Below are 27,864 nucleotides of genomic sequence, written 5' to 3' on the forward strand. Positions count from 1 at the left end.
AGATGTTTCATAAATACTTCATTTTGCTTTTTGGAGCTGTGCTGCTGTTGCTGACAACAGGTAAGCTGGCACTTGGCATTACTATGCAATTCTGCCATACTATCTTAGTCTTTAGAATAAGGAAGATGCTTAAGACCACTGAAATAAAGAAGCCCAATTCCTTAGGTTCTGCTGAAGGGCCAATATATCCCATCACATTCTAAAAAGAAGCCACACCAATCCAGAGAGACTATTATTCATTCATTCATCTGGATTCCAGCTTATGCTGAGAGATGGAAGAAAGAACGATGAACAAAAGAGCTGGATTATTCTAGAGAAAACCTGTGTGTTCGATCTGAAGTGTTTTCCAGACTTCTTTCAAAGGCAGTCAAGGTGCTGTGTCTCTTAAATGATGAGTTCAAGGAGTAATGGGCATCAACTATGTTGCAGGCCATGTATCTCCAAAACTACTGAAGGTTTTTCCTGAGTACAGGTAGTCCTCGCTTAAAAATGGTAATTGGGACTGGAATTTCCATCGTTAAGCGATACAGTCATAAAGCATGATGTCATGTGACCACAACACTTAGGGATGGCAATCCTGGCAGTCCCCATTGCTGTCTTTAAGTGAAATTTATGGGTTGTTAAGTGAGGACCTTGCGTGACTGCAGCTTGTGACTTCCTGCCAGCTTCCCACAAGCAAAGTCAACGGGGGAGCCGACTGGAAGTTGCAAGTCCTGGGCAGCTCACAAGCAGGCCAGAGGGCAGGTGGTACTACGGAGTGAGGCAGGGGGCGCTGCAGTGAGTGCATGTGGGCTGTGGAGGGATTGCTGCAGCACGAGCATGCTACAGAGTACGAGATCCATGTAACCTCATACTCCATGGGGGCTACTTGGGAGAAGATGTGGTGGGAGTGACTTGCAACCTTCCCCACTGACTTTGCTTGTGGGAAGCTGGCAGGAAAGGTCACAAATGGCAATCTCATGATTGCAGGGTGCTGCAACTTTCATAAGTGTGAGCTGGTTGCCAAGCACCTGGATTGCAATTGTGTGACTGCAGGGATGCTGCAACAGCTGGAACTTTGAGGACTGGTCATAACTACCACTTGTTCAGCACCGTTGCAACTTGAACAGTTGCTGAACAAGTGGTTGTTAACCAAGGACTACCTGTACTCATATCTTCTCAGTGGTTTGACTGAGTACAAGGAGTATTGAACAAATGTAGCTCTGATAGCTGGGTTACCATCTGGTGAACAACTCTTCCTGGCTATGTTATGGAGCAATTAACATTTCCTTCACATGATGCACCTGACACGACACTGTTGTTGGCTATGTTCCCATCAGGATGTAGTTTAGGGAGCAGAAGGGCAAACCATTTGCTTAATTTCCCTTTTGCATGGATATGCAGCACCTCAGGGTGAGACAGTGAGTTTTGAGAGAGTGATTTTAGCTTTGAGGTTGGCTGATCTGAAAATGTTATTCAAGTTGTGCATCTTGTTTCCCACTTACTTCCATATGTGCAATAGCTACTACTGTTACTATGGGGTCAAAACAATTATCAATACATTACCCAACTCCCTTACTCAAAAGGAAGAGGAGAAGGACCCCTCTAATCCTAGAAACACACTGAAGCTAGTGAAGGATCCTTAGCTTCAGGACAAGCTTTTAACCTTGGTGAATCTCTTGCATGCAAAATAATGAAGAATACTGATAAAATTTGTGGTGCATTCTACCTCTTTGTCTGCCATGAATACTATGTGCATTAGAAATCCAGCCATAGAAAAGATGGAGAAAATGCTTTCAGTGTATATAGAAGCAGAAATCTGGCCCTCCCACCGGGAAGTCATTATTCCAGCAAATTATGTTGTCCTTGTTTATGGTATAGAGGAATTGTTAAGGGTGGGGATTGGTTGCTTCCCTGCTGACCAAATATCACCAGCCAGGGGGAAGCCTCCAGCAGTCTCTCTTCTTGGCATGGGGTGGGGCTTGGCTGGGGAGGAGGAAAGCTTTGACGGCTAGCTAGATTACTTCACTGCACGGCCTGCTGATCACCACGGCGGTTTCAGAACTTGAATTTGAATATAGTTGCATGGACCTTTGACTGTCCTGATAAAATAAAAGTATTGCATGACTTGGTTTTAGATTTTTCTTATGAACTAGCAAAGTTTATTTTGTTTTATTTGGCACAGCGTTCAGCTATGCTACAATCCACTGGATTTGCAAGCTGTGGCGAATGGTGGCTAAACTTCCTCCACATCAATGTCTCCAAGCTTTTTGGACCTTTCAGGAGGTTGCTGGGTGGCAGGATGGCGGTTGAGGCAGGTAGTCCCGTCCCAGTCCCAAAGCAAAGGCAGCACATGGAGGCTCTCAGGCCCACAAAAGGAAAAGAACATCGTTTCAGTAGCGGTAGAGCAGCTGGAGTTTGGGGCAGCTTGGCAAAATGCACCTCCAGATTGTAGGTAGCTGCTAAGGTGAACTTTTCTCCATATCTGGAAGGATCTGGTGTATTTCTACTTTGTCTGTTGTTCATTATATCTCTTTTATAACTTTTTCTTTCTCTTCCTTCTTAAGCATTTTCTCTTGAATGTACCAAATACAATGTAAAAACATGTCAGGACTGCATTGAGTCTGGCCCTGGTTGTGCCTGGTGCAAGAAACGGGTAAGTTTTTTAAAGAAGCAAAAACAAAAACAAACAAAAACAAAAACCTTGCATTTTAAAGTGTCTTTTACTCGTCTCTTTTTAATTTGTTCCTTTCAACTGTCTGAGTATTTGGGGTTGCTTTTTAGTTTTTTAATTTGAGTGGAAATTTTTGCTCACATCAAGTTCTGTTTTATGAAAAGCTTGCTGACTGTGCCCTAAAAAAAGAAAATACAATCTTGCAGTCTGAAAATACTAAAAAAAGAATTGTATCTTTTTTTTAATATTGGAAGTATCTGGCCTTCTCTGACCCATCTCTCACAATACTATATTCTAGGGATGAGGAAGCAAGCATACTGTAATGTTCTTTCTTATAGCTGCTGTTAATGGAACCAATAAATTGGCAGAATGCCATTGCTTTTCGGATGGAAAGGGCCAGCATTGGCGTGAAAAGGTCTGTGTCCACAATACTCAGACTTTCCTTACATATCCACTGAAGGACTTGGCACGTCTGCAGGGAACTCTGTTTTGGGACAGAAAACGAATGCTTAGCATAGTTGGTTCCTAAGTACAGAAGTGACTCTGGATATTTCTGTTGATTCTAATTTGAATACTTTACTTTTGTTTGTTTGTTTGTTTTGCAGTCTTTCCTTACACTCACACTCATCTTAATCCCAAGGAATGACTGCATGTGCAAACCACCAGACAAGCATATAGAAATAAATGTTGCAAGAGGAGGAACTGTAACAATTTCCCCTCTTATTGTGGAGCATAGTTTAGTTTTGATTGGGTGTTGTCTTCATACTCTGAATCAGCCTTTTTCAACTTTTTGACCCTGGAGGAACCCTTGAAATATTTTTCAGGCCTTGGGAACCCCTGCACATTCAGGCTCAAATATAGGCCTGAAATCACAAAATTATTATATTTGTTTCATGCGTAGGCCCGCATATGTGCATTAACGGTGTTCTTAAACTCAAAATAAAGAATGAAACTTACCTCTTTAATGTGAAGTTGCCTGAATCTGAAATAATTTGTGATCTCCCAGGGAACCCCTAGTGACCTCTCGTGGAACCCTAGGGTGCCACGGAACCCTGGTTGAGAAGCCCTGCTCTAAACACACAACAGTATAAATATGCCCATGTTTACAGTGCTGTAAGTATTCTGATTTGGTCTTAAATGAGTGCTTTAAAGGCTAGGGAAATAGAAGGGCTTGTGGCATGGAAAATCTGTAAGATTCTTCTAATTCCTATCCATGTTTAGTTTTTCCACTAAAAAGGAGCAGAATCTTTTGTCAGGAAGATATTAACAAATAGGCTTTATTGATTGCAGAAAGAAAGAAGCTTTAAACATTCTGTATATATTTATATACAAGTGTCTTCTAAAAGGCCGTTCTTAACAGACCAGAGAAATTGTAATTGTTTTGTGTCACACTTGGTATTTTGGAATAAATCCTGTAAATGTACATTTTCAACTGCTTCTGACTTGAAGAAGTAATATTTCCTTTCCCATGAGTTCCCACATGATACTTGGCAAAAGTACCAAATAAAGTCACCTGTATGTCTTTTCTGACGTGCTATAATTCTCCGGTACCTCAGGTGAAGGTATTTTCCAGGTTTGCCAGATGTGTTTTTTAACAAGACTACAGGCCTTAACTTAAGGTCTTCTTAATTTGAACTGCATATCTTAGCACATATCAGAAAGCTGAGCTGGGCCAGATCTGGCTAGATGTGTGTGGGAGACGTCAGAAATCTAGCGGAGGCTAAATTGCACACATACGTCCACCACATTGTTTCCTTTTGAGGTAAGCCATGTTATGCACAGCCCACACAAAAAAGTAAGGAGTAGTAAGTACAAGAAATGGAAGGCAAAAGAAAAGAGAAAGAAAAGGAAATCTAATCTAGTTTATGCCAACATCATCCTTGGTTCTACCACATATATATACATTGCCTTCATACATTTCCTTTTGTTCTTCAGAATTCTCACTTTTCTCATTTTCAGGGACTTATTAATTCCATCCAACCACAACTGTCTCAGTCATTCCCTTTCTCTCAACCCACTCACATTTCCTTCATATAATTATTTTCTGGTTCAAGCCTCATTCATTCTTTCCATGTGGCCAAACCAACTTAATGTACTTATTTCATATTTCTCACTCACTTTTGTATTTATTAATCACCCATTCAGACACTATCTAGATTTGTTTTACCCCACATTTAAGTACCCCATTCCCACCACATTCAATCCTTTTTAATATTTTACCCGATATACACAATTATAACACAAAATAGGTAGAAGCATGCTCTTATACACAACCATTTTCACTTCTTTCATTAAAGATTCATTGCTATCAACAGACAACATACTACACTACTTTTCTACCCACATTTGCATGTCTTTTTTTTCCCATCCATTTTCCATATGTAATGAACATTCTACTAAGGTCTACACATTATTTATCTATTCTAACTTTTCCTAATTTTTCATTCCACTTTCTCTTCTACCACAAGCTGGTTGGTTTTTGATCTATTAATTTTCAAGCCTGTGCTACTTAGTAAATCTAACATTTACTCTCACATCTACCTTCCATTCATTCTCTTTTTAATAAGAATTTTATTAAGTTTGAAACAAAGATAAAAACCACAAAACAAAAAACTACAAAAAGAAAAAAAACTAAAAAAGTGTGAATCACAAGAAAAAAGAATTTTGAAGATTACATAAAGAGGTGACTTCCGACTTTCAACAACAAAAATATACAGCAAATTCCATAATCAATCCCTTGCTCTATATCAGACCAAGATCACATTATTTCTATAAATTATTCCATTAGCACATTATAAAAAATCACTAAACACAATTGCTCCTTCCCCTTACATTGAAAGAATATAGATATACACCTCCAAATCAACTTCCCCACAATACCGCTATTCTATATATTTCTGTCCACTATACTAAAAATCAAATTATAAAAACATTTAAATTGTTTACTTTTATAATTAATAATGCTATAACAATCTTAACCTATTAAACCTAAAACCAAGCAACTATTATTATACCTTATACATCTTAAAAGTAAAATAAACCTTAAAGGCAATCCAGTAAATCTTAATCCAAATCATTAAAGAAAGATGAAGTCATACAAGCCTTAATATCAATCCAAATAAATATTCTTAATTCTCTACCCCACCTCAAAATAAACCAAAGCATTTACATACAGTATCTCCATAAACATGAGGCATTTTTCATACAGAAATCACAGCCCAACTGCCCCCATTGGAAACTCAGACTTCTCAATAAAAAACCTCCCGCATAACAGAGCCCCTTCTTTCCCATAACATTCCATCAAAAAAACAACTGCATTTGTGATTTGCAGTTCAGTCTGTTCTTTTAACTCCTTCAAGCACCAAGATCTGGTCATCTTGCACAACAAGAGCTTCAATTTCACTATGGGTAGAAACATTTCCATCTTCACTAGAATCAACTTCTTCCACAACCTCCTCAGCCAGATGTAATATTTTAAAGCTAATATTTACTGCAATGTCCCACGTATGTTGCAGAATAGCTTGACTGGCAAACGTAGGAGTTAACGAGTTAATGGAAAAATCTCCAAAAGTTGTTGACATAAGGGAAAGTATCCTAACAAGCAGCCCCAGGGAAAGTGAACAGAAAACTGAAGATTCAAAACAGCAGATTCAGTGTGAAAGAAAATGTTAAATCCTTCAATTTCAATACAAAAATAATAGCAGGGAGACAATTATTTATTCTCAATCCTCTTCAATATCCAAATGGAAAAACAAGCCAGAGCTTAAAAAAAAATTTTTTTTTAATTAATCCCAAAAATAATGACAAGCACCAAGAGAGATCATTTCTCCTTGCTGTAGAAAATCTCTCTTACGGTACATAACTTTAAAAAAATATAAATTGGGTGATTTAGAAATGAGGTGGCTTGACCTAATGTCCTTTGAGGCTACAGCGCAGCTTGGAAATGGTGACGTCCCTGCCTCCCAGCAGCTCTTACCCAATCGGCACGAACACTGTTCGCGATTCTCAGGCTGCAAGTCACCGTTCCAGAGGGCAGATGGGATATTCTGAGTGTTTTCTTTGTCCGTGAAATCGCTCTTGGGCTTTAGGAAAAAGCCTGCCTGAGCCCAAAACAGGACCGCTGCTGTCAGTTCTGTCCTCAGAGCTTGCGGACACAGCTGTTCAGTCAGCCATGTCCCTCACCGGAAGTCTAACTTCCATTCATTCTGTTGGAAGATAGATTAATCTTCCATGCTGAAGATTATTTTCCAACAGAATGAATGGAAAAAGTATCTTCCAATACTTTTTCATGGAGGACATGTATTTTTTTTCCTGTCATCTTCTACTTTCACTTTAGTTTCTTTGACTTTTTTCTTTTTTCTTTTCCATGTTCATTTTTTCCCAATAGCCAATTCTTGACATTACCAAAAAAACAATCTGTCCCATATCCAGAACCTCTCATCACCCTTGCATCTTTCTCTAAGTCTCTCAATCTTTCATCATAAAGAATCCAAACTATCATGCTTTTAGGTTTATTCCTTTCAGTCATGAATAGGCTTATACTTAAACTACCTAATCAAAACAAACAGAGCTTTTGCTTAGCTCTGCTAAGCTAAGCAAATAATCACCAGACAACCACTATTTTCATTCAGTCTCTAGCCTCCGAATAGCTAATAACTTTTTAATATTCTTTTGTCCTGTTCCCTTCCCTCCCATTCATTCACATCTTTTCCCCCAGATCATATTTTGTGAGAACATTGTGATTGTTCCAAAAATCCATGCCTGGTTGTTTCATTATCACCATTCACTGGAAAGTAATATGCAACTGTCATCACCAGTCTATGAATTCACATGGCTCATAGATTCACTCCATGAATCCCCCCCCAAAAGCAATCTAGCTAATATCAATTCATATTTTCTAAACTACATTTTAGCCTTTTAATTCATAATTAAACCTACATGTTCACTTCTATGGATGCATAGATCACCCACACTCCACAAGATCAGATTCCAATCGAAGCAAATATTCGTAGCTCAGCGTTGAACTGTGGAGTCCTTGGTGCTCTCTGAGCCTTGTTGTTTTCTTGCAGACGTTTCATGCACTGAAGATGTTGCCTAGGCTGGCAATGAAATGTCTGCAAGAAAACAACAAGGCTCAGAGAGCACCAAGGACTCCACAGATCAGATTATTTTCATTCATCTCTATTTCAAAATATATAAAATACCTATTTTCTCTCTTTTCATTTATTAATTCATGCTCTTTACCACATACTTTTACATTCCACATCACAATCTATATACACCACTGGTCATCAAAAGGTAGGCCCATGAATGTTCATCTGCAGTGCCCATCATAGCTTTGGTCAATCAAGGCTTTTATAGGAATTTTTAGAAGAAGGAAAAAAATAAAAGTAGATTAGGTCAGTCATACCTGAGCCACTGCAGAATTTCCTGTTAATGGTAAGGACAGTGTCAGCTAGTTTTGGCACATTTTGGCCAGTATGCCACAAGGGCAACTAATGCCCAGTTTGGCATGTTCATGCTACTCTACGCAAGCTAGGAATCCTGAGGCATAGGCTTGCAAGCCAAGATACTATTGACCACAGCTCACTGACTAGGAGGAAGATGCAGTGTACTGACATACACAGTGAGTTAGGCTAGATGAAAAAGCATCCTTAAAAAATGCAGTCTTGTACCCCTTCCGTACTGTTGTCAAGAAAACTGTAGGTCATGTCACGAAGTTCTAAGAACTGAATTCAACTTGAAGGAGATGCTACTTTTTTATTGCTGTGAATTCAAGTGGAGTTATTATTATTACTCTAATAATAGATTCAAATGGCCCCCATCCTACTGGTATTTTGAAGGGCCTTGAAGACATGGCTCTTCGCCCAAATCTTGGTGAGAACAATTGATGCCCCTTTTCTTCCTTTCCCTTGTTCCCATTCAGGTTTGTTTCTCTGCCATTGTGTTTATTTGTTTTGTGTTTCTTGTACTGTTACTTGTTTTTTAATGTTTTAAACAGTTTGTAACCCAGCCAGAGATGCTGGGATTTTCTGGGATGATGATGATGATGATGATGATGATGATGATGATTGCAAGAAGCATGCCCTCTAACAGTGAAATGTTCTATTCCTCTATCCAATTTTTTTTTAATCTGTTCAGTCGTGTCTGATTCTCAGAGACTGTCTGAACAAGTCCTTACAGTTTTCTTTGCAGGTTTTTCAGAAGTGGTTTGCCCTTGGCTCCTTCCTAGGGCTGAGAGAGAGTGACTGGCCCAAGGTCACCCAGATGGCCTTTGTGCCTAAGGCGGGACTAGAACTCCTAGTCTCCTGGTTTCTAGCCTGATGCCTTAACCACTCCACCAAACTGGCTATCAAAAATCTCCAAAAAACCTTGCCAAGAAAACTGCAGGGATTCATCCAGGCAGTGTCTGAATGGATTTAAATAAATAAATAAATAAATTCCACCCAATATCTAAATCTTATTAGCTATTTTTATGCTTTGTTAAAAAATACAGAACTTCTCAAAAGCAGGAGAACCAGATTCTGTTCGATGTGACACAAACCAACAGCTCCTTGAGAAGGGATGTGATGGGAATATTATTTTTCCAAAAAGCTTTGCTCGCCCTGTTTCTTCTGATCAGCCAAACAAGAATAAACAAATCTACCCAGAGGAGGTGCGACTGCATCTAAGACCAGGTATCTCAGAATTTTAACCTCAAATCAGAGGATTAGGAAATGGCTAGAAGGGATGACTGTAATTTTAGGATAGAAAGGTATATGACACACATGTGACTTTTTCTGCCTCTTTACAGGTATTTTTTTATAGAAAATTTCTATAGCTCCAGCTTCAAATATATTGGCATTTTGGTTTTTCTCATTCAGCAGCCCTGTTTAAACAACATGACTAACTGCTATTTCCCAGGGCAGTTAATTCACCATGCCTTTCTGCCAGCCAGGCACAATAATGGATGCTAACCTCAATCTCATCAATTTCAATTATCTACTCTAAGATGGCCTGGTTTTCACTATAATAAAACACATATGCGTCTCTCAGAGTTTGTATCTCTGATCTGTATATCCCATATAAATTTTTTTGCAAATTAAAGAGGATGGCAGGTATGCATGTGACCTGTATATGTATATGCACAACTGTTGCTGGCTTGCTCTCTGTTTCTCTCCCAAATATTCCATGTCCCCCTTTCATTCTGTGTGTTTCTCACTCTGTTCCTCTGTTCCTGTCCTCACACTCTGTATCTTGCCCTGGGACTTAGGTAACTCCAGTGATGCGTTCTTTTATCATTCTGTCACGCCTTGGTCACCACATGACCACCATGTTGTTTTCTTCTGTCCCTGCTACTTTCTTGGGTTTCTCACATGTCTTACAATCAGCTACTCAGCCGGCGCTCCCCTACCTCAGAGAAGATCTCTAGCTTTGTGAGATGAGGTAAGATTAGGGCAAATGTTCATCTTCTTCCCTTTTACCAATAGAACAACCTGCTGTTTTTAATGTGACATTCCGTCGTGGTGAGGATTATCCAATAGATCTGTATTATTTGATGGACCTCTCATTCTCTATGGAAGATGATCTGCAAATCGTGAAGAAATTAGGAGGGGATCTCCTTAAAGCTCTCCAAAGTATTACCAAACGTGCACGGATAGGTACGTGCCTTCTTCTAAAATATATATAACTGGCTTCTGTCACAGCAGGTGGAAGCACCTAACCAACATTAGCTGATCTTGAAAAACAGCTAATAAGGGTCAGGCCCAGCCAGTGTTCAGTGAGAGACCACCCTGAAATCTAGGGCTGTTGGTTAGATAGAAAGCACAAAAGAAAATCCCAGGTGGTAGCCGTGGCAAATGGCTTCATATTGCTGCCAAGAAAATGGCATGGCTGTGTCCATGCAGTGACCCAGGAGTAAGTTTGACTTGAATGAGTCTCTGTTCTTCCAACTGTTTCCGGCTACTAAGATTCCACTGAGAAATTCGCTACTGTGAGACTGGCATTCCTCATATCATAGTTAACAGCTCTTAGTCTTGCATTAGGGGTTTTGAAGAAATATCCATTTTTAGAATTGTAATGTTAGATACAACTACATTTTGTAGTAAGCTTTCTGCAGACTTAACTTATATCAGATAAGATGCCAAACCATGGAAATAAGAGACTAGGGCTCTGGAGCAACATTCCTGTAAAGAAGGATTACATTATTTTGGGTTTCCTGATTCAGGGCACTTCTGTGCTACTATAGTTTCCGCTCTTGAAGCCCTCAAGTTTACTCCCACAGTGGCCTGCACTGGCCCCCACTTCAGCCATTATGGACAGTCAGTCACCAAGGCCAACTAATGCTTCTTCTGGTGGTAGGAATGCCAGACCAGCCGCTTAGTGGCACTACACATACTTGCCCCATCCTCACCTCACCAGGATTATTTTTCCCAGAAAATAATGAAACATACCCCTGCTGGTTGAAAAGCCCAGTGGGATAGTACCAAGATTTGTAGTTTGTCAGCAATGGAGAAGTGGAAATGCCAAAGGGAAACCAGCCTGCCCCAAGCACCAAGGAGCTCCAGCATCTCAGTTTGTAAAATGGAAGTTTTGCAAAGTGAGATTCTGGACAGTTGGTCCGGAAGAACACAGGGGCATGATACTGTTGAGAGATCAGCACTAAAGCCTTCTGAGGTAGCCTTAGAAATCATCTTCTCACATCATACTATAAACTAAGGTCCTACAAATAAACTAAAAGTTGGGGGAAATCAAGAAAGTGCTGCACATACTACTTAATGCAACAGTGGAATTCACTTCCTCAGGCTATGCTGAGGGCCATCAACTGGGTGCAATCCAGCCAAACTCTTCTTAAGACAGTTGGTATCACCAAAGCAGCTCCTTGAAGGACAGAAGCTAGTAGAAAATGAGAGGGAATTGTACTTCTAAGGGGAAAGCATCATGTAATTTCTGTTTTGCACAACAGCTATATCTAAGGAAAATAGCTATTATTGAAATATAGTGATGACATGAATATATATTATTCCAACTGTATCTAATTATCAAAGGATATCCCTTTATAATTTTAATAATTGCATTTACAGTCCTGTTTTTTTCTCTGCTGTAGTTTTGTTTTTAATTATATATCCCTGCAATGATTTATGGTTCTCCCATACACACCCTCATATTCAGCAAAGTTGACTAGTTTTCAGTAATATTTCCCTATTTTGCTTTAGGTTTTGGTGCCTTTGTAGATAAGACTGTCTTGCCATTTGTAAACACACACCCAGAGAAGCTCCAGAATCCATGCCCAACCAAGGAGAGCAAGTGCCAGCCACCATTTGCTTTCAGGCATGTGCTCAGCCTCACTGATGATGTACAGAGTTTTCAAGAAGAAGTAGGAAAGCAGAACATATCAGGGAATCTTGATGCACCAGAAGGTGGACTTGATGCCATGATGCAGGCTGCTATATGTGGGGTAAGTCTCCTGACCACTATTGTGTGGAAATATAATTGATTGATGACCTCTTGCGGTCAAAAAATGGAAGATGGTTTTCCCTAACTTAATATTTCCTATATATGCTACTTTTGCATGAATTCTATACAAATACATTTCCTGTTCAGGCCCATGGATATACAGTAAGCCCATATAAATGCCACTATTGTCATGATATCATATTATTATTTACATTTATATTATGCTGGTGGTCAGTGTGGACGACTGAAACAGCTTGCAATAAAAAAGTGACCAACTAAGCATAATTAACAGTCCAGAATTTCCACAGGGGCTGCTCAGTTGTTAATACTAGTACTTGTCTTCTGCTCAGGCTTTTTTTTCTGGAATGAATAAAAGAAGCCAAATCTTTTGACTTCAAAAATCATACCTTGATGTTTATTTAAAGCTTCTTAAGGTCATCAAATATCAGCATCAAGAATTATTAGAAAGTAAGGTTTTTTTTATGGTTCCTGAGGTGGGGTTGCTCTGTTGTTGTTTCAACAAACACACTCACTGAGTTTCAACTGAGGATTTTGGGAAGAAGAGAAAGTAGAAATGCCTCACATTTATTTTCTTCATATCTCTGTCACTGAAGACAGCCTGGGGGTAAGTCAGGACACAATAGCTTAGTTTCATGAAGAACTCTTTTGGAAGAAGAAGAGGTCAGGAAGGGAATAGACTGAATGCCGAGTATCCTTCCTTAGCAGCTGGATAGGCATCTGGTAAAGCTATGTCAGTAGACAGGCTTGCCTGTCTTAGATCAAAAAATTGAGACAGACTGATTCATCATGTTCCTTCTTGCATCAATAATTGTTATAATTATTACTAGTTTGAAATCTGTTTTGCTTTAAAATCCAGAGTAAAATTGGCTGGAAGAATGTGACTCGCTTATTGGTGTACACAACAGATGATGGTTTCCATTTTGCCGGGGATGGTAAGCTTGGAGCCATTTTAACGCCTTTTGATGGAGAATGCCACCTGGAGGAAAATATGTACAAAAAGAGCAATGAATATGTAAGTGCTCAAGTAGCTCCCCGCTAGTATTGTTGTATGGTAAGTATTTTGCTGTTTCAATCTAGAGCTGGGCTGGACTCCATGTAGAACTGCTGGTCTGCACTGTTCTGCCTCTAGAAATGAGAATCAAGATACCAAACATTTTGACAATAAAAACATGATTTACAAAGCAGCAGTAATTAAGGGCAAGATTTTATATTGTTTTTTCTTACATCTAATTATGCAATTGTATACATATTTATTTCTATTATATATTTAGAATGACATGTACATGTGTCTGCATGTGTGCACACACACCCAAAAACACACACACGGTGTACTGCCTAAAGAAAATCCATGGAATAAAAAAGAGCAGACAAAATATTAAAATGTAGTAGGGCTGTAGACAGGCCAAAAATTATTGAAGAGAAGTACTGTGGACCTTGTGTGAACACAGAACCTCTCTGTGTTCATTAAAGCCATCCAACATTTTTTAGGCTTCCGCCCGGGAGCCCTGAAAAGAAATGGATGGCTTTAGTGAATAGCAGAAAGCTGCTGCCCTGTGGCTCAGGCAGGGTCCAAAACACTTCTTCTAAACCCTTGTCTACACATGCCCACCACAGTCCCCTCCCTCTGTTGGCCATTCCATAACTTCTTTTGAAGAAAAGATGGTTCACAACAGGAGCTACAAGATGAGCAAGGGTCAGGTTCTGCCAGCAATCCTCGTGTAGAGCAAGAGGTCTCATAACCTGATGCTCTGTCACTCAAGGCCAGGGTTGCTCTCAGACTGATGGCGCTAGAGCTACCAGGTCCATGACATGGCGCAGGAGAGGGAGAATAAAATAGTAGGACACAGCAAGGCATCCATACTGCTATGAATGCAGTAAGTAAACATTCAGCAATTGTTTCATCTTTTCCATCTCAGTGGACTTTTGTGGAACGAAAAGGTGGGAGGAGAAAAAAAAAAGTGGGAAAATATGGGAGAGGTGCAGTGGGAACCAAATAATATTTGTACTGCCCAGATGAAAAATTCAGGCTGAGACTGAGGCAGGGTGATTTCTTGTCCAAAAGCTGGGTCAGATTTAGTGCATGGGCTAGGTTATCATCTGTACTGATTTGAAAAGAGAGCCCTCACACCGTTTCCTTGGTTCCATAGGACTATCCTTCTGTTGGTCACTTGATACAAAAACTTAAAGAAAACAATATCCAGCCCATTTTTGCTGTTACCAGTAAAGTGTATGATACATACGAAGTAAGTAAATCTCCAGTAAAATAGAAGATTTTGTAAATTATGTCATGTGAACAAAGCAAATGTTGTTATGGTAATAGGCTGCATGAAAGATTCTCAGATAACACTTTTGGTATATTTGTTCTTTACTGGTAGAAACTGAGCAAGATGATCCCCAAGTCTGCCGTAGGAAAACTGCAGGAGAATTCAAATAATATAATTCAACTCATCCAGCGGGCTTATGATGTAAGTTTTATTAACAATCTTCCTACCTTACTTAATTCCACCTCTAGCTCATAGGCTGTATAGGATCCCTGGAAGCCGCCTGCAGCCCATCAGGTCTGTCTCTGTCCATCTGTCTGACTCTCAGTTCCAGGCAGCCTGACAATCCGCTTACTTACCGGCATGCTGCAGAAGGTCACTCTTGCAGGGAGGAAACAGAAAATCTCATGGCTTCTCCTTTTCTCCCAATCCAGGACTTAACAATAGTAATGTCCTTTGTCAGTGGTGGGATTAAAGAAGCATAATAGCTTCCACTTTCCTTCCAGTCTAGGAACTTAAAGCTGGTCTTTGGGTGTCGAGGAGGTGTGTGTGTGTGTCTGTATGTGTGCACGCGCAAGGGAGATCTGTGTGTGTAATTTCCTATGTATGGTAAACATTTTATAGATGTGTGTGTGAGAGAGAGAGTGTGTGTTTTATGTGTTTTATGTGTGAATATTTACAGTGAAATACCTTGGTGTGCATTTGCATGCATCCATCATGCGCGGGTGTGGCCCCAAAGGATTTGGTGTGGCCCTTGCAGTGAAAAAGATTGCCCACCCCACTTTTCTTTAAGAGGTGATTGAGTCAGCTATTTGTTTTGCTCTTTGGAAATATATTTAAATTACTAAAAAGTGTCAGGCAGCAAAAGCAAAAGCAGAACGATTGTTGGCTAGGAAAGTTATAGCCATCTTGGCCATTTTGCTTGCCAAGTCAGAGAACAATGAGTTCATTACAGGGACGAAAAATCCAGCCATTTGCAAGAAACAAATGTTGCTGTGGCTGTCTCTAGGTTTGGAAGACTATGTAAGAAGGTAGCAGTTAGCTGCATCAGTGGGTCATCACCTACTCTAAGAGATGTTATCAGAAAGAATGACACCAAAATTCTTTTGGGTTGTTTGATTAAATTAGCTGGAGGTGAGGGTGGTATCTTCTTTCTAGGTTTCAGCCAGGTTTTGTCGGAGATTAAAAAGTGATTCCCCAGTAAAGATTGGGTCAGAGTTTACACTATTTCTCAGGGAAATTTCACTTAATCAGTGGACATAAATATACAGGATTCTTGAATCGAGCTCAGCTCCTAGTGACTGTATCCATTCAGTTTTCTTGGCATCATTATGGAAGTTATTCGCTATTTCCCTCTTCTGGGTTTTTTTTTTTTCAACTTCCCCAGCTAGCCAACAGCCGTGGAATTCTCCGGTGGTCCCCCATTCAAATTCCAGCCAGGACTAACCCTGTGTAGCTTCTGAGATACAGTAGCCAAGGTCAACTAGGTGTTGTTACCTGCTATTTCTCAATGGAAATACTCTCCATAATCAAAATATTCATAGAGTCACACAAAACAGTTAAGTCTCATTTGTTCTGAGCTGTCCCTCCATTTTCTTCCAGTTTGGGAACTTTTTTTTAGAACAAAATGCAATCTAAACAGAAATCCTGAGCTAAAGTCACTTGGATAATGTTAACACAAAGGAAGGCACAAAATACAAGTTTTAGTGTACATCTTTTTTAATCTTACCTCTACTTGTTCATCTAAATACCAGGCTGATTACATGACAGGTTTATGAAGAATGGAGAAGCCTTCAGATCCATTGCAATGGAAAATGAACCCAAGAGATTCCTTTTAGCTGCCCTGTTTTTCTCAAGGATTCTGTTTTTCTATTCTATACGTAAGAAGTGTGTCTATGTGAACTTACCGACAATAGTATTTTGCTTTTCCTCTGAATAATAAGATTTATGAATACATAAGTTCCAGTCTTCCATTCTTCCAACAACTTTATTTTTATTTCATTTTAGGATTTGTCTTCCAAAATTATTTTGGAACATAGCTCTGTGCCAAGCTCCATCAAAATCTCATATGATTCCTTCTGCCCTAATAAAATACATACGAAGGATCAACCAAGAGGGGAATGTGACAATGTAAAAATAAATAACGAGGTAGGGGGTAATTCATACATTGTTTCTGTTGAAAAGTATTTTGACTGTAGTGTACATGGAAAGAAAAGGCCAGTTCTCCATTTCAGGAATCATTTATGGTATTTACTTACTTACTAACTTATTTTATAAGCCTGTTCATCAAAGCTTTTAAAGATTCTGTTGAAAAGTTTGTGATGTTTTTCCTTTGAACTGAAAAGATACTATGCTCTGCTTAGAATTCCTTCCCATTCCTTCTTTTTAAAACAATGCAGTTGACGTAAAATTATTTGTGGCACCCCCTTTCTTAAAAGATGTGGCTGACTCCCTTGCAGACGAATTCTCAATAGAGTGTTACACCTGGAGACAATCTGCATTGAAATTGCTTTTGTATATGTGTGGCAGCAATTGTATTTTCCAAAATACAGCTCCTGCTCAAGAGAAACAGAACAGAACAAAATGCAGTTTTTTATATGGTACTCAAGGTATCTCCCCTGTTTGTCTGTCTGTCTGTCTCTCTCTAACTAGTGCTCATTAATTGACGGACTGATTAATCTATAGCTCAAGACTGTTAAATAAACCAGTCTTTTTGGCAACCCTCCCCACTCCAAAGAACAAATAGGGATTTGAGGTTGGTGTGGTTTATCACTAATTAGGGTGTATTACAATTCGTATGTAAAAACAAATCACGGTATCTGCTAAATATCACAGTATCTGCTGAATGAGAAGCCATGCTAGAGAGCCAGTTTGGTCTAGTGGTTAAGGCAACAGGCTAGAAGCCAGGAGACTGAGAGTTCTGGTCCGGCCTCAGGCATGAAAGCCGGCTGGGTGATCTTGGGCCAGTCCCTCTCTCTCAGCCCAAGAGCCAATCAGGTGTGGTATGAGAGTTCTAGTCCCGCCTTAGGCATGAAAGCCGGCTGGGTGATCTTGGGCCAGTCCCTCTCTCTCAGCCCAAGAGCCAATCAGGTGTGGTATGAGAGTTCTAGTCCCGCCTTAGGCATGAAAGCCGGCTGGGTGATCTTGGGCCAGTCCCTCTCTCTCAGCCCAAGAGCCAATCAGGTGTGGTATGAGAGTTCTAGTCCCGCCTCAGGCACGAAAGCCGGCTGGGTGACCTTGGGCCAGTCCCTCTCTCTCAGCCCAGCTCACCTCACAGGGTTGCTGTTGTGGGGAAAACAGGAGGAGGACTGTTAAGTATGTTCCCTGCCTTGAGTTATTTATAAAAATAATAAAGGCAGGATATTAAATAAAGAAATAAATAGAAACTAAATTCCTGCTTTTGCACATTATACCTTATCCTGATTTACCTTTATATACTAGCTCCATATGCTGATTATGTATTTGCCTCTGTGTATGCATACAGTATATCCATTCCCTGTTTCACACTCTTTGTCCAAATCAGGTACCCTCTGACCACTTTTTATAAAATAATCCACAGACATGCCAATATGGATATACATTAATGTTTAAATTTAAGAACCTATTTTTAAGGCATACTGTATCTAATTTGGCCTTGTACATTGTTTTTGTAAGTAGAGTTTCATTGATTTCATATGGTACTATGATTATTTGTGATGTATTACTTTTATTTAACCAAGTGACGTTCTGGAAAAATAGTTTGTAAGTAGTGTAGGTAAGTAACTAATGAAGAACTTTGCTCTTCAATAGTCCTCATTATTTTAAAAGTCATTTGAGATTAAGCAGCCCTTTTTTTTCTTACAGATTACCTTCCAAGTGAAAATTACAGCGACTTCCTGCATTGGAAATCAGACTCTTACTCTCCAGCCTCTTGGTTTCACAGACTTCACCACTGTGCGTTTGCGCAGTCGGTGCAACTGTGAATGTGATGAGGAAATACCAAGTAAATCCGATTGCAATGGACAAGGGATTATAGACTGTGGGATTTGCAGGTAATCTTAACTATTTTAGCAATAGAAACCAAATATTTGCCAGCGTATGTATGGTACATCTATATTTTCATGCCGTCTATCAATCAAAAGCTCTTCTTACAGAAAACAGAAATGCTTGCCTGAATTTTCCAAGGCAAGGAATTTAACCTGGGAACAATGAATAGCAATAAAAAAAAGTACCTTTTTTTTTCCGGTGCCTTCGAGTCAGTGTTGACTCCTGGCGACTGCCTGGACAAGTCCCTGCAGTTTTCCTGGCAAGATTTCAGAAGTGGTTTGCCCTTGGCTGCTTCCCAGGGGTGAGAGAGAGGGACTGGCCCAAGGTCCCCCAGCTGGATTTGTGCCCAAGGCAGGACTAGAATTCACGGTCTCCCGGTTTCTAGCCTGGTGCCTTAACTACTACACCAAACTGGCAAATATTTCATACTTAATAATTTTCTTATCAAATTCACAAATCTGTCTGGGCAATTTTTCATTTTTTAACACATGCATACTATACAGAAACTTAAAAAAAAATTAAACAGAAACTTATGAAAAGAACTGGAAATAAGAAATACCTGATTGCAGATACTTAGAAATCTAGTACTTGCCTCAAGACTTTGAGGTAGTTCCAGGAGAAATCAAATGGTAGCCTGAGAAGAATTATGTAATCTGTACATAAGTCTGAGTGGCAGACACACCCATAGGCTGGATCCTGAATAAAAAGAAACTCGCAGAATAATTCCATATCCATCCATCCAGAAGTAAATGCCAGCGGGCATCCCTCTTTAATGAGTATGTATGAGATGCAGCCTGTGTAGCAATGGATTGTAAATACAGGTAAAGGAGACTGTAGTTGAAATTAAGGATGTTCAGACTAATGTTGCTTGTTAACTCTGTTCTTTGGTGTTGAATAGATGCAATGCTGGCTATATTGGAAAGAACTGTGATTGTGAGACTGGAGGCAAAACCAGGAAGGAACTGGAAAAAAGTTGTCGAAAGGACAATGCTTCAGTCATTTGTTCTGGCCTGGGCGATTGTGTGTGCGGACAATGCATCTGCCATACCATGGCAGATACCAAAAAGCATATTTATGGTTCCTTCTGTGAGTGTGACAACATGAACTGTGAGCTTCACAATGGTCAAGTGTGCGGAGGGGACAGTAAGTGACTGATGAAGACAGAATACAAAAATAATGAATTTACCTCTTCTGGCCTGATACTGTTGCTCCAGACATTATTACTACAAGCTCTAAAGCATATCATTTCCATTACATACTCTATGTTATCTTTCTGCATTTTACAAAGAGTTATATGAATAGCACTTTGATCAGGACTGCATAATTTGGAAGTAAGTCAGCTGATACCAATATACCTGGAATAATTTTTTTTCCTCCTATGAATAAATATTGACTATTTCCTTTAGCACGTTGTTTATTTTGCAGTGTTTCAACACCTAATTTGTCAGGGACAAACTCTTCTTGCATAGAGGATCACTGCGGTGTTTTTCACGTGACGCCAAGAACTCCAGGACTCCGGTACCTACAGTGGATCACTTGAGAATGTCGGCCATGTGGAGCAGAGTGCCGGCCTCCATTTTAACTTAGCAACCCTTCTAGATAATTTGTGTGTTATGTGTCAATGATAGATGCAAGAAATGCTTTCTGTCCTAACCTCTCCAATATCTTTTTGCAGAACAAGGAATCTGTGACTGTGGGAAATGCAAATGTAAAACAGGCTTTGATGGCACGGCCTGTCAATGCATATCTTCAACAGAAAATTGCGTGAATAAAAATGGGAATGTGTGCAGCCTCCGTGGGGAATGTCAGTGCAATACATGCAAATGCAATGGACGATATCAGCCCCCTTTATGTGAAGAGTGCCCAAGTTGTCCATCTCCCTGTGCCAGTTATATGTAAGTGATGTGAGGGAATCCTGTACTTTGATCCATCTCCTTATCACTTAATTTCACTTTGCTATTTGTGATATAGAGAGCCAGTTTGGTGTAGTGGTTAAGGCAAAACAAATTGTGATGTAACTAGTTATGAGGTCCTAAAATAACATACTCTCTTATTCCATGACTTCTACATTTACTTAGGAGCCTTTGTTGAAGGCACTGTCAGAAACCTTTTGAGAGTACAAGTACCCAAGGAACTTGAGACACGATGAGCTGCAGTAAACATTTTGCTTGCACACTTCTCTTTTTTTTTTAGCCTGTTCAATCATTTCTGATTCTCAGAGACTGCCTGAACAGGTCCCTGCAGTTTTCTTGGCAAGGTTTTTCAGAAGTGGTTTGCCATTGCCTCCTTCCTAGGGCTGAAAGAGAGTGACTGGCCCAAAGTCACTTCAGGCCTAAGGTGGGACTAGAACTCCCAGTCTCCTGGTTTCTAGCCTGGTGCCTTAACCACTATACCTGACTGGCTTTGTTTCTCCCCTTTAGTGTTGCTAAAGTCCATCAGTCTTTGGGCACATAAGTATCTTGATCTATAAATGCAGATGAAATTATTAGAGCAGGTACTTACCAATCACTATTACCATTTATTAAAACTATAGGAATGTTGACACCACCTGAGGCCTTTCCTGCCTTAATCTGGTCAGCTGAACTTTTAACCTCTGAGGAAGTAACTGTGGTAGTAATTGTTGTTGGAATTATGAGGGGTCAACTCAGCATTGTCTCATAAGCATAAGGGGGTCTTTCTAGTAAACGCATCTCTATGCACTTGTGGGATGTCACATGGGTCACCTGATTTCCACTTCCTCCTCCTTCTTGGGTTTGGGGATTAACAATCTCCATTACCTCTTGGGCACACCTGCAAGCAGGAGGTGCTGCAGAATGCAGCTCTTGTCCTTCCATCTCACTTGCACACAGACATTTCTATTCCACATAGAAATGTGTCTACAAAGAACCAATGATGAATAAGTGCTTTCTACTATGGACCTATCATACGTTAAAATTTAATTGTATATCTCTTCTTCATAGTTGGAGCAAGTTACTGCCAAGCTTTGTACATCATTATGCTTTTTTATGTTTAAGGGATTCCTTGTACTGTCTTTCCACAGCAACATTGATTGCTAGGCTGCTGCTACTTCTTCAGACCTACTCTTATTGCATACTAATTCATGTTTTCTTAGCAGCTATACATTCATATTTAAAGCAGGGCTTTGATTTAGAAGTACAGATCCAAATTCACATTGTTCTGTTAAAAATCAAAGACCTTGGAGGCATTGATAAGACCTGAAACAATTCTAAAAACTTATCTGATCAGCCAACAGTGAATATACTGGTTTGCAATTTAAAAAATGGAACTGAAGAAGTCCATCAATACTTTAGACAGATCACAGGCTAGTCAATGGGATGGTAATTTTGTCCCTTTAACAGATGTAACCCTAGAGCTAATAGAGAATGACAAGCTACAAACTAGCAATAAAATGGGGCTGGAAAAAATCGAAGGCCCATCTACTCAGTGTACTGCCTCCAACAAAATTATAAGACCAATGATTCAGAATGTGAGCTGACTGAAAATACTCTGGGGAAGATAAGCCTGTCGATTTCATGCAAATGCCCCAATCCAAGGTTCACTTTTAATCTGTTTCATCAGAGACCAAAGAGAAAATCTGCTGATCTTTAAAGACTCAGTGAAGTGATTTTGAAACCTATCAGAAACCTGTTCATTCTAATAATCATTAATGAGATTTGAGGCTGTTTAAATGTTAGAACAATTCTCCAGCAAGTTTTTCAACTGGATATCCAAATGATTTCTTTTATGTCATTTGAATAAATTTAGCAACACAATATTTGGTTAATTAGTGAATTATAGCCTGATGACTTAGCAATTTACTTCACGCTCAGAGGGGTCTTACCCATCCCATCCCATCCCTTTTGAGTTGTTTTTTTTTTTGCATGTGCATATCCAGTTGGTAATGGCAGATGAAAATTATTGAAGAGGCAGAGATGGGAGTTCCTAGAAGGGACTGTTTTGTGAGGAGTCTCATTAGGATGTCATCCCAGTGTCAGTTTTCCCCAGTAAAGAGTTTGCCATACCAGATTGACCAGGGAGAGTTAATTTAACCCCCAGGGAGACCTCACCTATTTGAGGTTAAATCAGACTTGTCATCCCCTTGACACAGAATCTATACAGTATGTGTTTGAACAAGTCTGGGTTCTCTCAGCTTTACATCCTCCTCATTTACAATACGCTACATTGAATATAGATCCGTTGCATCATAGTTCTATTATGAAACTTTTTAAAGAAAAAGTTTGCTTCTTGTTCGCTTTTTTTAGTTCCTGTGTTGAATGTCGTGCCTTTGGGAGTGGCCCATTTCAGAAGAATTGCTCTCGTGCTTGTGCAAATATTACTGTTCAAAGTAAAGCGCCACCACGAAGTAAACAATGCAAGGAAAAGGATTCACAGAATTGCTGGATCACTTACACAATGTTTCAAACTGATGGAGAAGAGCACTATTCTATTACATTCAATCCTGAGAAAGGTATGCTTAGTGCCACATCACCAAAAACTAACATCTGCTCTCCATTTTAATATTTCTTGACTAGAAATGACGTTAGTGCTGTGCAGTTGTTGGGCACAGCCAGGATCAGAAGCAGATCTTAATTTGCCCTTCACCGTGTAAGTGGTGGGAAGAGAGGCAGCTTGTATTACTCAGGATTTTGAGAGGACCTTATGAGGCAGCCTTTCTCAACCTTTTGACCCTGGAGGAACCCTTGAAATATTTTTCAGGCCTTGGGAACCCCTGCACATTCAGGCTCAAATATAGGCCAGAAGTTACAAAATTATTGTATTTGTTTCATGTGTAGGCCTGCATATAACAGTGTTCTTAAACTAAAAATAAAGAATGAAACGCTTTAATGTGAAGTTGCCCAAATTTGAAATAATTTTTTAAATAAATTGTGATTTCCCAGGGAACCCCTAGTGACATCTTGCGGAACCCTGGGGTTCCATGGAACCCTGGTTGAGAAACCCTGTTATGAGGATTTCTCTTCCTTGTGATGGAGGACTCTATAGGAACAAGTGAGTCAGAGTTAGGTAGGGTTGGGTGGAAAGCCCCTAAGCAGAGCGACATCAAGTTGTGCCCCTTTCAACAAGTTAGGGTAGCTCCCTGATGGGATGCTGTACGGTACCACTGAAAAAATCTGTGGCCTTTAAAGAGCTTCTACCAATCTTATATGGAGATTCAGGATCTGTCCTTTGTGTAGAAAAAAAATGAAAACATATGTATATTTTTAGAATTCTGCCTCATCTTTATCCATTTTAGGCGTGTTTACTACTAGCATGTAATGCATAACAGCAGATATTCATACATAGCTGCACTTTTGTTGCTCGGTCAAGTGCACATGTTTTTTAAAATCATTTTTCTCTCTTCTCTTCTTAGAATGCCCCCAACCACCTAACATTGCAGCCATAGTGGGGGGCACTATTGCTGGAGTGGCTCTTATTGGGCTCCTCCTCCTCATGGCTTGGCGGCTAGTGGCAGAGCTGATTGATCGCAGAGAGTATCACAGATTTGAGAAGGAGAAGGCCAAGGCTAAATGGAATGAGGTAAGGTGCTTAACCCTTGCGGAGAGGTATAAAGGAAGGAGAAGACATCCTTGTATCTCTTTCTTCCTTTGTTTGAGTTATTAATCAAAGTAATTGATTTGGCTTGGTGTGCTTGGATGGGCGTTTTAAATGGCTTCACATAAATATGGAGGAAATATTTAAATAAGAGAGATGGCGCTAGGTCACATGTTGAAAACACTAAAATTTCCATGCACTGAAAACAGGCAGACATCTTGGGGCCTTCCAGATACTGCTGAATTACTGCTCCTAACATTCTGAGAATGATAGTCTGGCCCCATCTGGAGAATCACCATCCCTGATTTAAAACATGCTATCTGGAGATAATGGCTTCTTTATAGCATCAGTTTGGAGGTTTTGTCATTAATAGTCCTGTCTTCTTCTGTTCTGCCAAGTGTCCAGCAGTGATCAGGTGCTCAGGCAATTGGTTCTTTTAGATCCAGAGACAATAAACATGCCAGTGGATAAAGAACCTTTAATCTTTATTATAAACTTAAGCAAACAGAGTTAAACAGAAACACAGTTTAAACCAGAAACACAGTTTAGGCAGATTAAACAAAAGTATAAAAAAGCACAGCATACAGAAAGAAATCATAACATATCTAAGCAAGTTGATACCCAATCCCTTTTATGTTGCCAGGAGCCTCCTGACCAAGGCAACAGGAATGCCCCTAGGGTGGCAAAATTGTTCTACAGCACCCAGTGCACTGGATCTGTACAGAAGCTCCCAAACCCCAAAAGCGAGCCTAGGAGTTTGTATCAAAGTCTGGCCCTCAAACTTCATGACCATGTTTCCATGGTTGCAAGCTATGAGATCTGACCTTGACTAGGAAGCTTCCCAAGGCCCAAAAACACTATCTATAACATCATCCAAAAGCCTGGGAAGTTTTACAGATAAGCTAGTGCTTAACAAAACAATCTGGGGTTTTTCTCTTATCTCTCCCCTCCTACTTCACACTCTCTGGAGGGCTGTTGGAGGAGTGGGCTTGTGCTTACAAAAAACAATCTTGTGGTTTTATCTCCCCCCTCCTCATGCCAAGCAGAAATAAAAACAAGCCAATTAAACATCAGCATAACTCAACATAAATTCTAATCATCTTGTGCGAGGGAGAAAATCAACATATGTCAACTAACTCCTCAAAATAACAATGGTCTTCGCATTGCCACTGCATCTTCCTGCTGTTTAGTCTGGGTCTTGTCAAGCTGTTAAGAGAGCCCATTGTCAGAGGGACAATCTATGGTTATCCATCTGCATCCTGATCTGCTCTTGAAAGGTTTGGCATTACCAGCAGCTAAAGGTGTCTCTGGTGTTTCATTGACAGGCTGACAATCCTCTCTTCAAGAGTGCCACTACCACTGTGGTGAACCCCAGGTTTAACGGCCAGTGAAGGGAAGCTTCAGCAACGGCGCAAAGCACCACGAGACTCTTCAGCAGAGGAACGGAAGATGAAACCATTTGCCATGGTGCTTTCTCCAATCAGCCGTTATTGTTGTGCAGCAGCAGTTATTTTGAGAAAACTGTTCTGTGGGTTTTGCAGCATGCTTCCATTCTAACCTTTTTTTAAGAATCCCAAGTGCTAGAGAACTTAAGTGCGTATCTCAGATGAAGCGCTCAGAGCAACTGGGTCTCCTCCATTCATCGCCCGCTCAACATGTGGAGATTTAGATTTTGGTTTGGGAAATTATTAAAGGCCTGCTACATCACCACATGTAAACAGAATTGCCCACTGCCACTCAGGGAGTTATTTTAGTTAGTCATTTTGCTGTCCGTAAGGCCTGTTTTAAGGTGAGGCACATCGTGAGAGCATGATGAGCCCTACCACAACCTGGCAATGACCATCCCCAAATAGGCATGAGGCTGGATTCAAAACAACGCGTGCTGCTGATTTGTTCATTTCACGAGCATTTGCAGTTCCACCCATCTCTCAAAGAGCTCCAATATTTTGCACTGTGAACTGTTTTTCCTGGGACTCCAAAAAAGAGGAGAGAGTATCAGAGTGGAGCAGCCAATCAGCATTCAATCCCTTTGCTTTAAACTGCTCCATTTCTAGTGCTGCTCTTTCCATGCAGATCTCCCATATGTCCCTATGTGCATGCTTGTCTTGTGGTTTACAAAACCAGGTGGGTAGTCAGAGAACATTGGTTTTTGAAAATAATGACAATTACGTAGTAGTCTAAAAGGGCTTTGGCTCATCATGATTGTACGTCAGCAAGCTCTGTGGGGTCCTATCCCAGTAAACCCAAAATGTGGTGTTGTCTTGCAAGGGACAGTTCTCAGGTTATTAGCAAATGAACTGAAAAATCTATAAAGCCTTTTATTCACCTGCTGCTATATCAGCAGCCTGGGATCTGAGAGCTCTGGGGAGCAGATTATGAGCTCAGGGCATGGCCAGAACACACCCCAAACAGAGGATGAGCTTCCGTGATTGTGAGTTACAAAAAGTGCCGGATGTCCTTTGTGGATATCGGTCAGCCGTTCAAGCCCCAGGAACAGGACTGTTGTAACATACTGGCAAAAATGTACTTGCATTTCTCTTTCACTACTCAGAATGCCAAGTTAGTCCAGAAAAACGAGGTTTTGCCAAAAGAACTACCCAGGGAGTGATAAGACTAAGTGGTAATTTCCATTTTCTGGTTTAAGCTTAACATGAACAACTATATCAGCTGTTGAATATAGGGATTCCTTCTACTGAAAAAATACTGACAGGCCCACAAATTGTGATCAGATAGCTTTTCTTTGGACTGTTGAATAAATCTGGATTCAAACAACATGCTAAGTCATAAATCAGGCAAACCATATTATGACTTGATGAGATGCATGGACAGAGTTCTGTCCTGGTTTGCACATTGCATTAAGCTATTTTTTTTTAATTAGTGTGGTTAAATTAGTTGAATTCCCAGGATATAAGCAAATGCAAATCCAGCCATTGTATGAGACATGGTGGTAGGTGAGATATCTGAAAGCTGTGTATTTCATTTTTGATCTATTGACGTATGTAAATCCCTAATTTTTGGCATTGTAGCCATCAATTGCTGGCATGATAGCACAAATTCTGGATGTTAAATGAAGAATAGTATTGTCACAAATCATTTTAAGAAATTTTAATTAACAGAATGGTATATGAATTAAACTTCCTTGTGGGTAAAAAAACCCTCTGTAGTTCTAACACAAAAAGAACAGATTGATTTTAAATCATGCATAAGGCCTTCAGTACAACCAAGAGCAAAGTCAAGTGCAGGAATGGGCACTTCAAAGAATCGGAGAATCAGGCAAGCTGATTGCAACCGCGATGAAACAAGGTAATCAGGAGTCACTTTAGCACTATGTATTAAAATCTGTCAGTTTCCAAGATGCCTGGTGTGGGCATCCATAGGGAGGGAAAACGGCAAAATGATCATTGCAACCTAAACTCTCCCCGTTCGTATTAGCACTGCAGTTCTCGCTCACATACGTATGTAAGGAGCAGAACTTGCATTGTGATGTCACAACGCGCATACCATTGTTTTGACAAAATTTTGGCTCAATGCAGTTTCCAGGAACTTAGTAAGGTACTTGACAAATGTTGTTAATGCATCATTGAAATCAGTAAAACTTCTACTACTTAAAGCCATATCAATTTGTAACCCATGCTTGCAATTTGTCAACTATACATTGCTACCAATAAAGCTCATGCCCCATTTCAAATTCTGCTCAAGTGTGCCTTGTTTGTTGGACTATGTCTAAGGCTTGAAAACGGTTGTTTGCTATCAATTTTATTTCCCCTTATATTATGAAAGATAGAATCTTCATAAGTTTAAAGGCAAACAGGAGAAGACTCAACTGGTATTATATATAAGAGATTCAGGCATGTAATCAGAATTAACAACTGACTCAAATGTACCCTTTATCTTCCTAGTACATACTCTCTTCTGCCA

The 27,864-nt window shown here is 40.0% G+C and overlaps 1 protein-coding gene across 2 annotated transcripts; it reads left to right on the forward strand.

Moving 5' to 3' along the window:
• On the forward strand, positions 1-27,634 carry ITGB2 (integrin subunit beta 2). Of its 2 annotated transcripts, XM_063317789.1 has the most exons (15): positions 1-60; positions 2,547-2,635; positions 9,150-9,330; positions 10,123-10,293; positions 11,848-12,089; positions 12,966-13,121; positions 14,257-14,352; positions 14,485-14,574; positions 16,378-16,518; positions 18,214-18,401; positions 19,295-19,539; positions 20,072-20,291; positions 22,659-22,864; positions 23,765-23,931; positions 25,272-27,634. In XM_063317789.1, the coding sequence occupies exons 1-15, from the start codon at positions 3-5 to the stop codon at positions 25,335-25,337; spliced, it is 2,316 nt and encodes a 771-aa protein (XP_063173859.1). In that variant the 5' UTR covers positions 1-2; the 3' UTR covers positions 25,338-27,634. The 2 variants fall into 2 exon arrangements, with proteins under 2 accessions (XP_063173859.1, XP_063173860.1); XM_063317790.1 differs by lacking the exons at positions 1-60; positions 9,150-9,330 and having other exon boundaries at positions 2,571-2,635.
• Positions 27,635-27,864: the final 230 nt, after the last annotated feature.

The sequence above is a fragment of the Candoia aspera genome, chromosome 1 (assembly GCF_035149785.1).
Source record: "Candoia aspera isolate rCanAsp1 chromosome 1, rCanAsp1.hap2, whole genome shotgun sequence".
Taxonomy (NCBI): Eukaryota; Metazoa; Chordata; class Lepidosauria; order Squamata; family Boidae; genus Candoia; species Candoia aspera.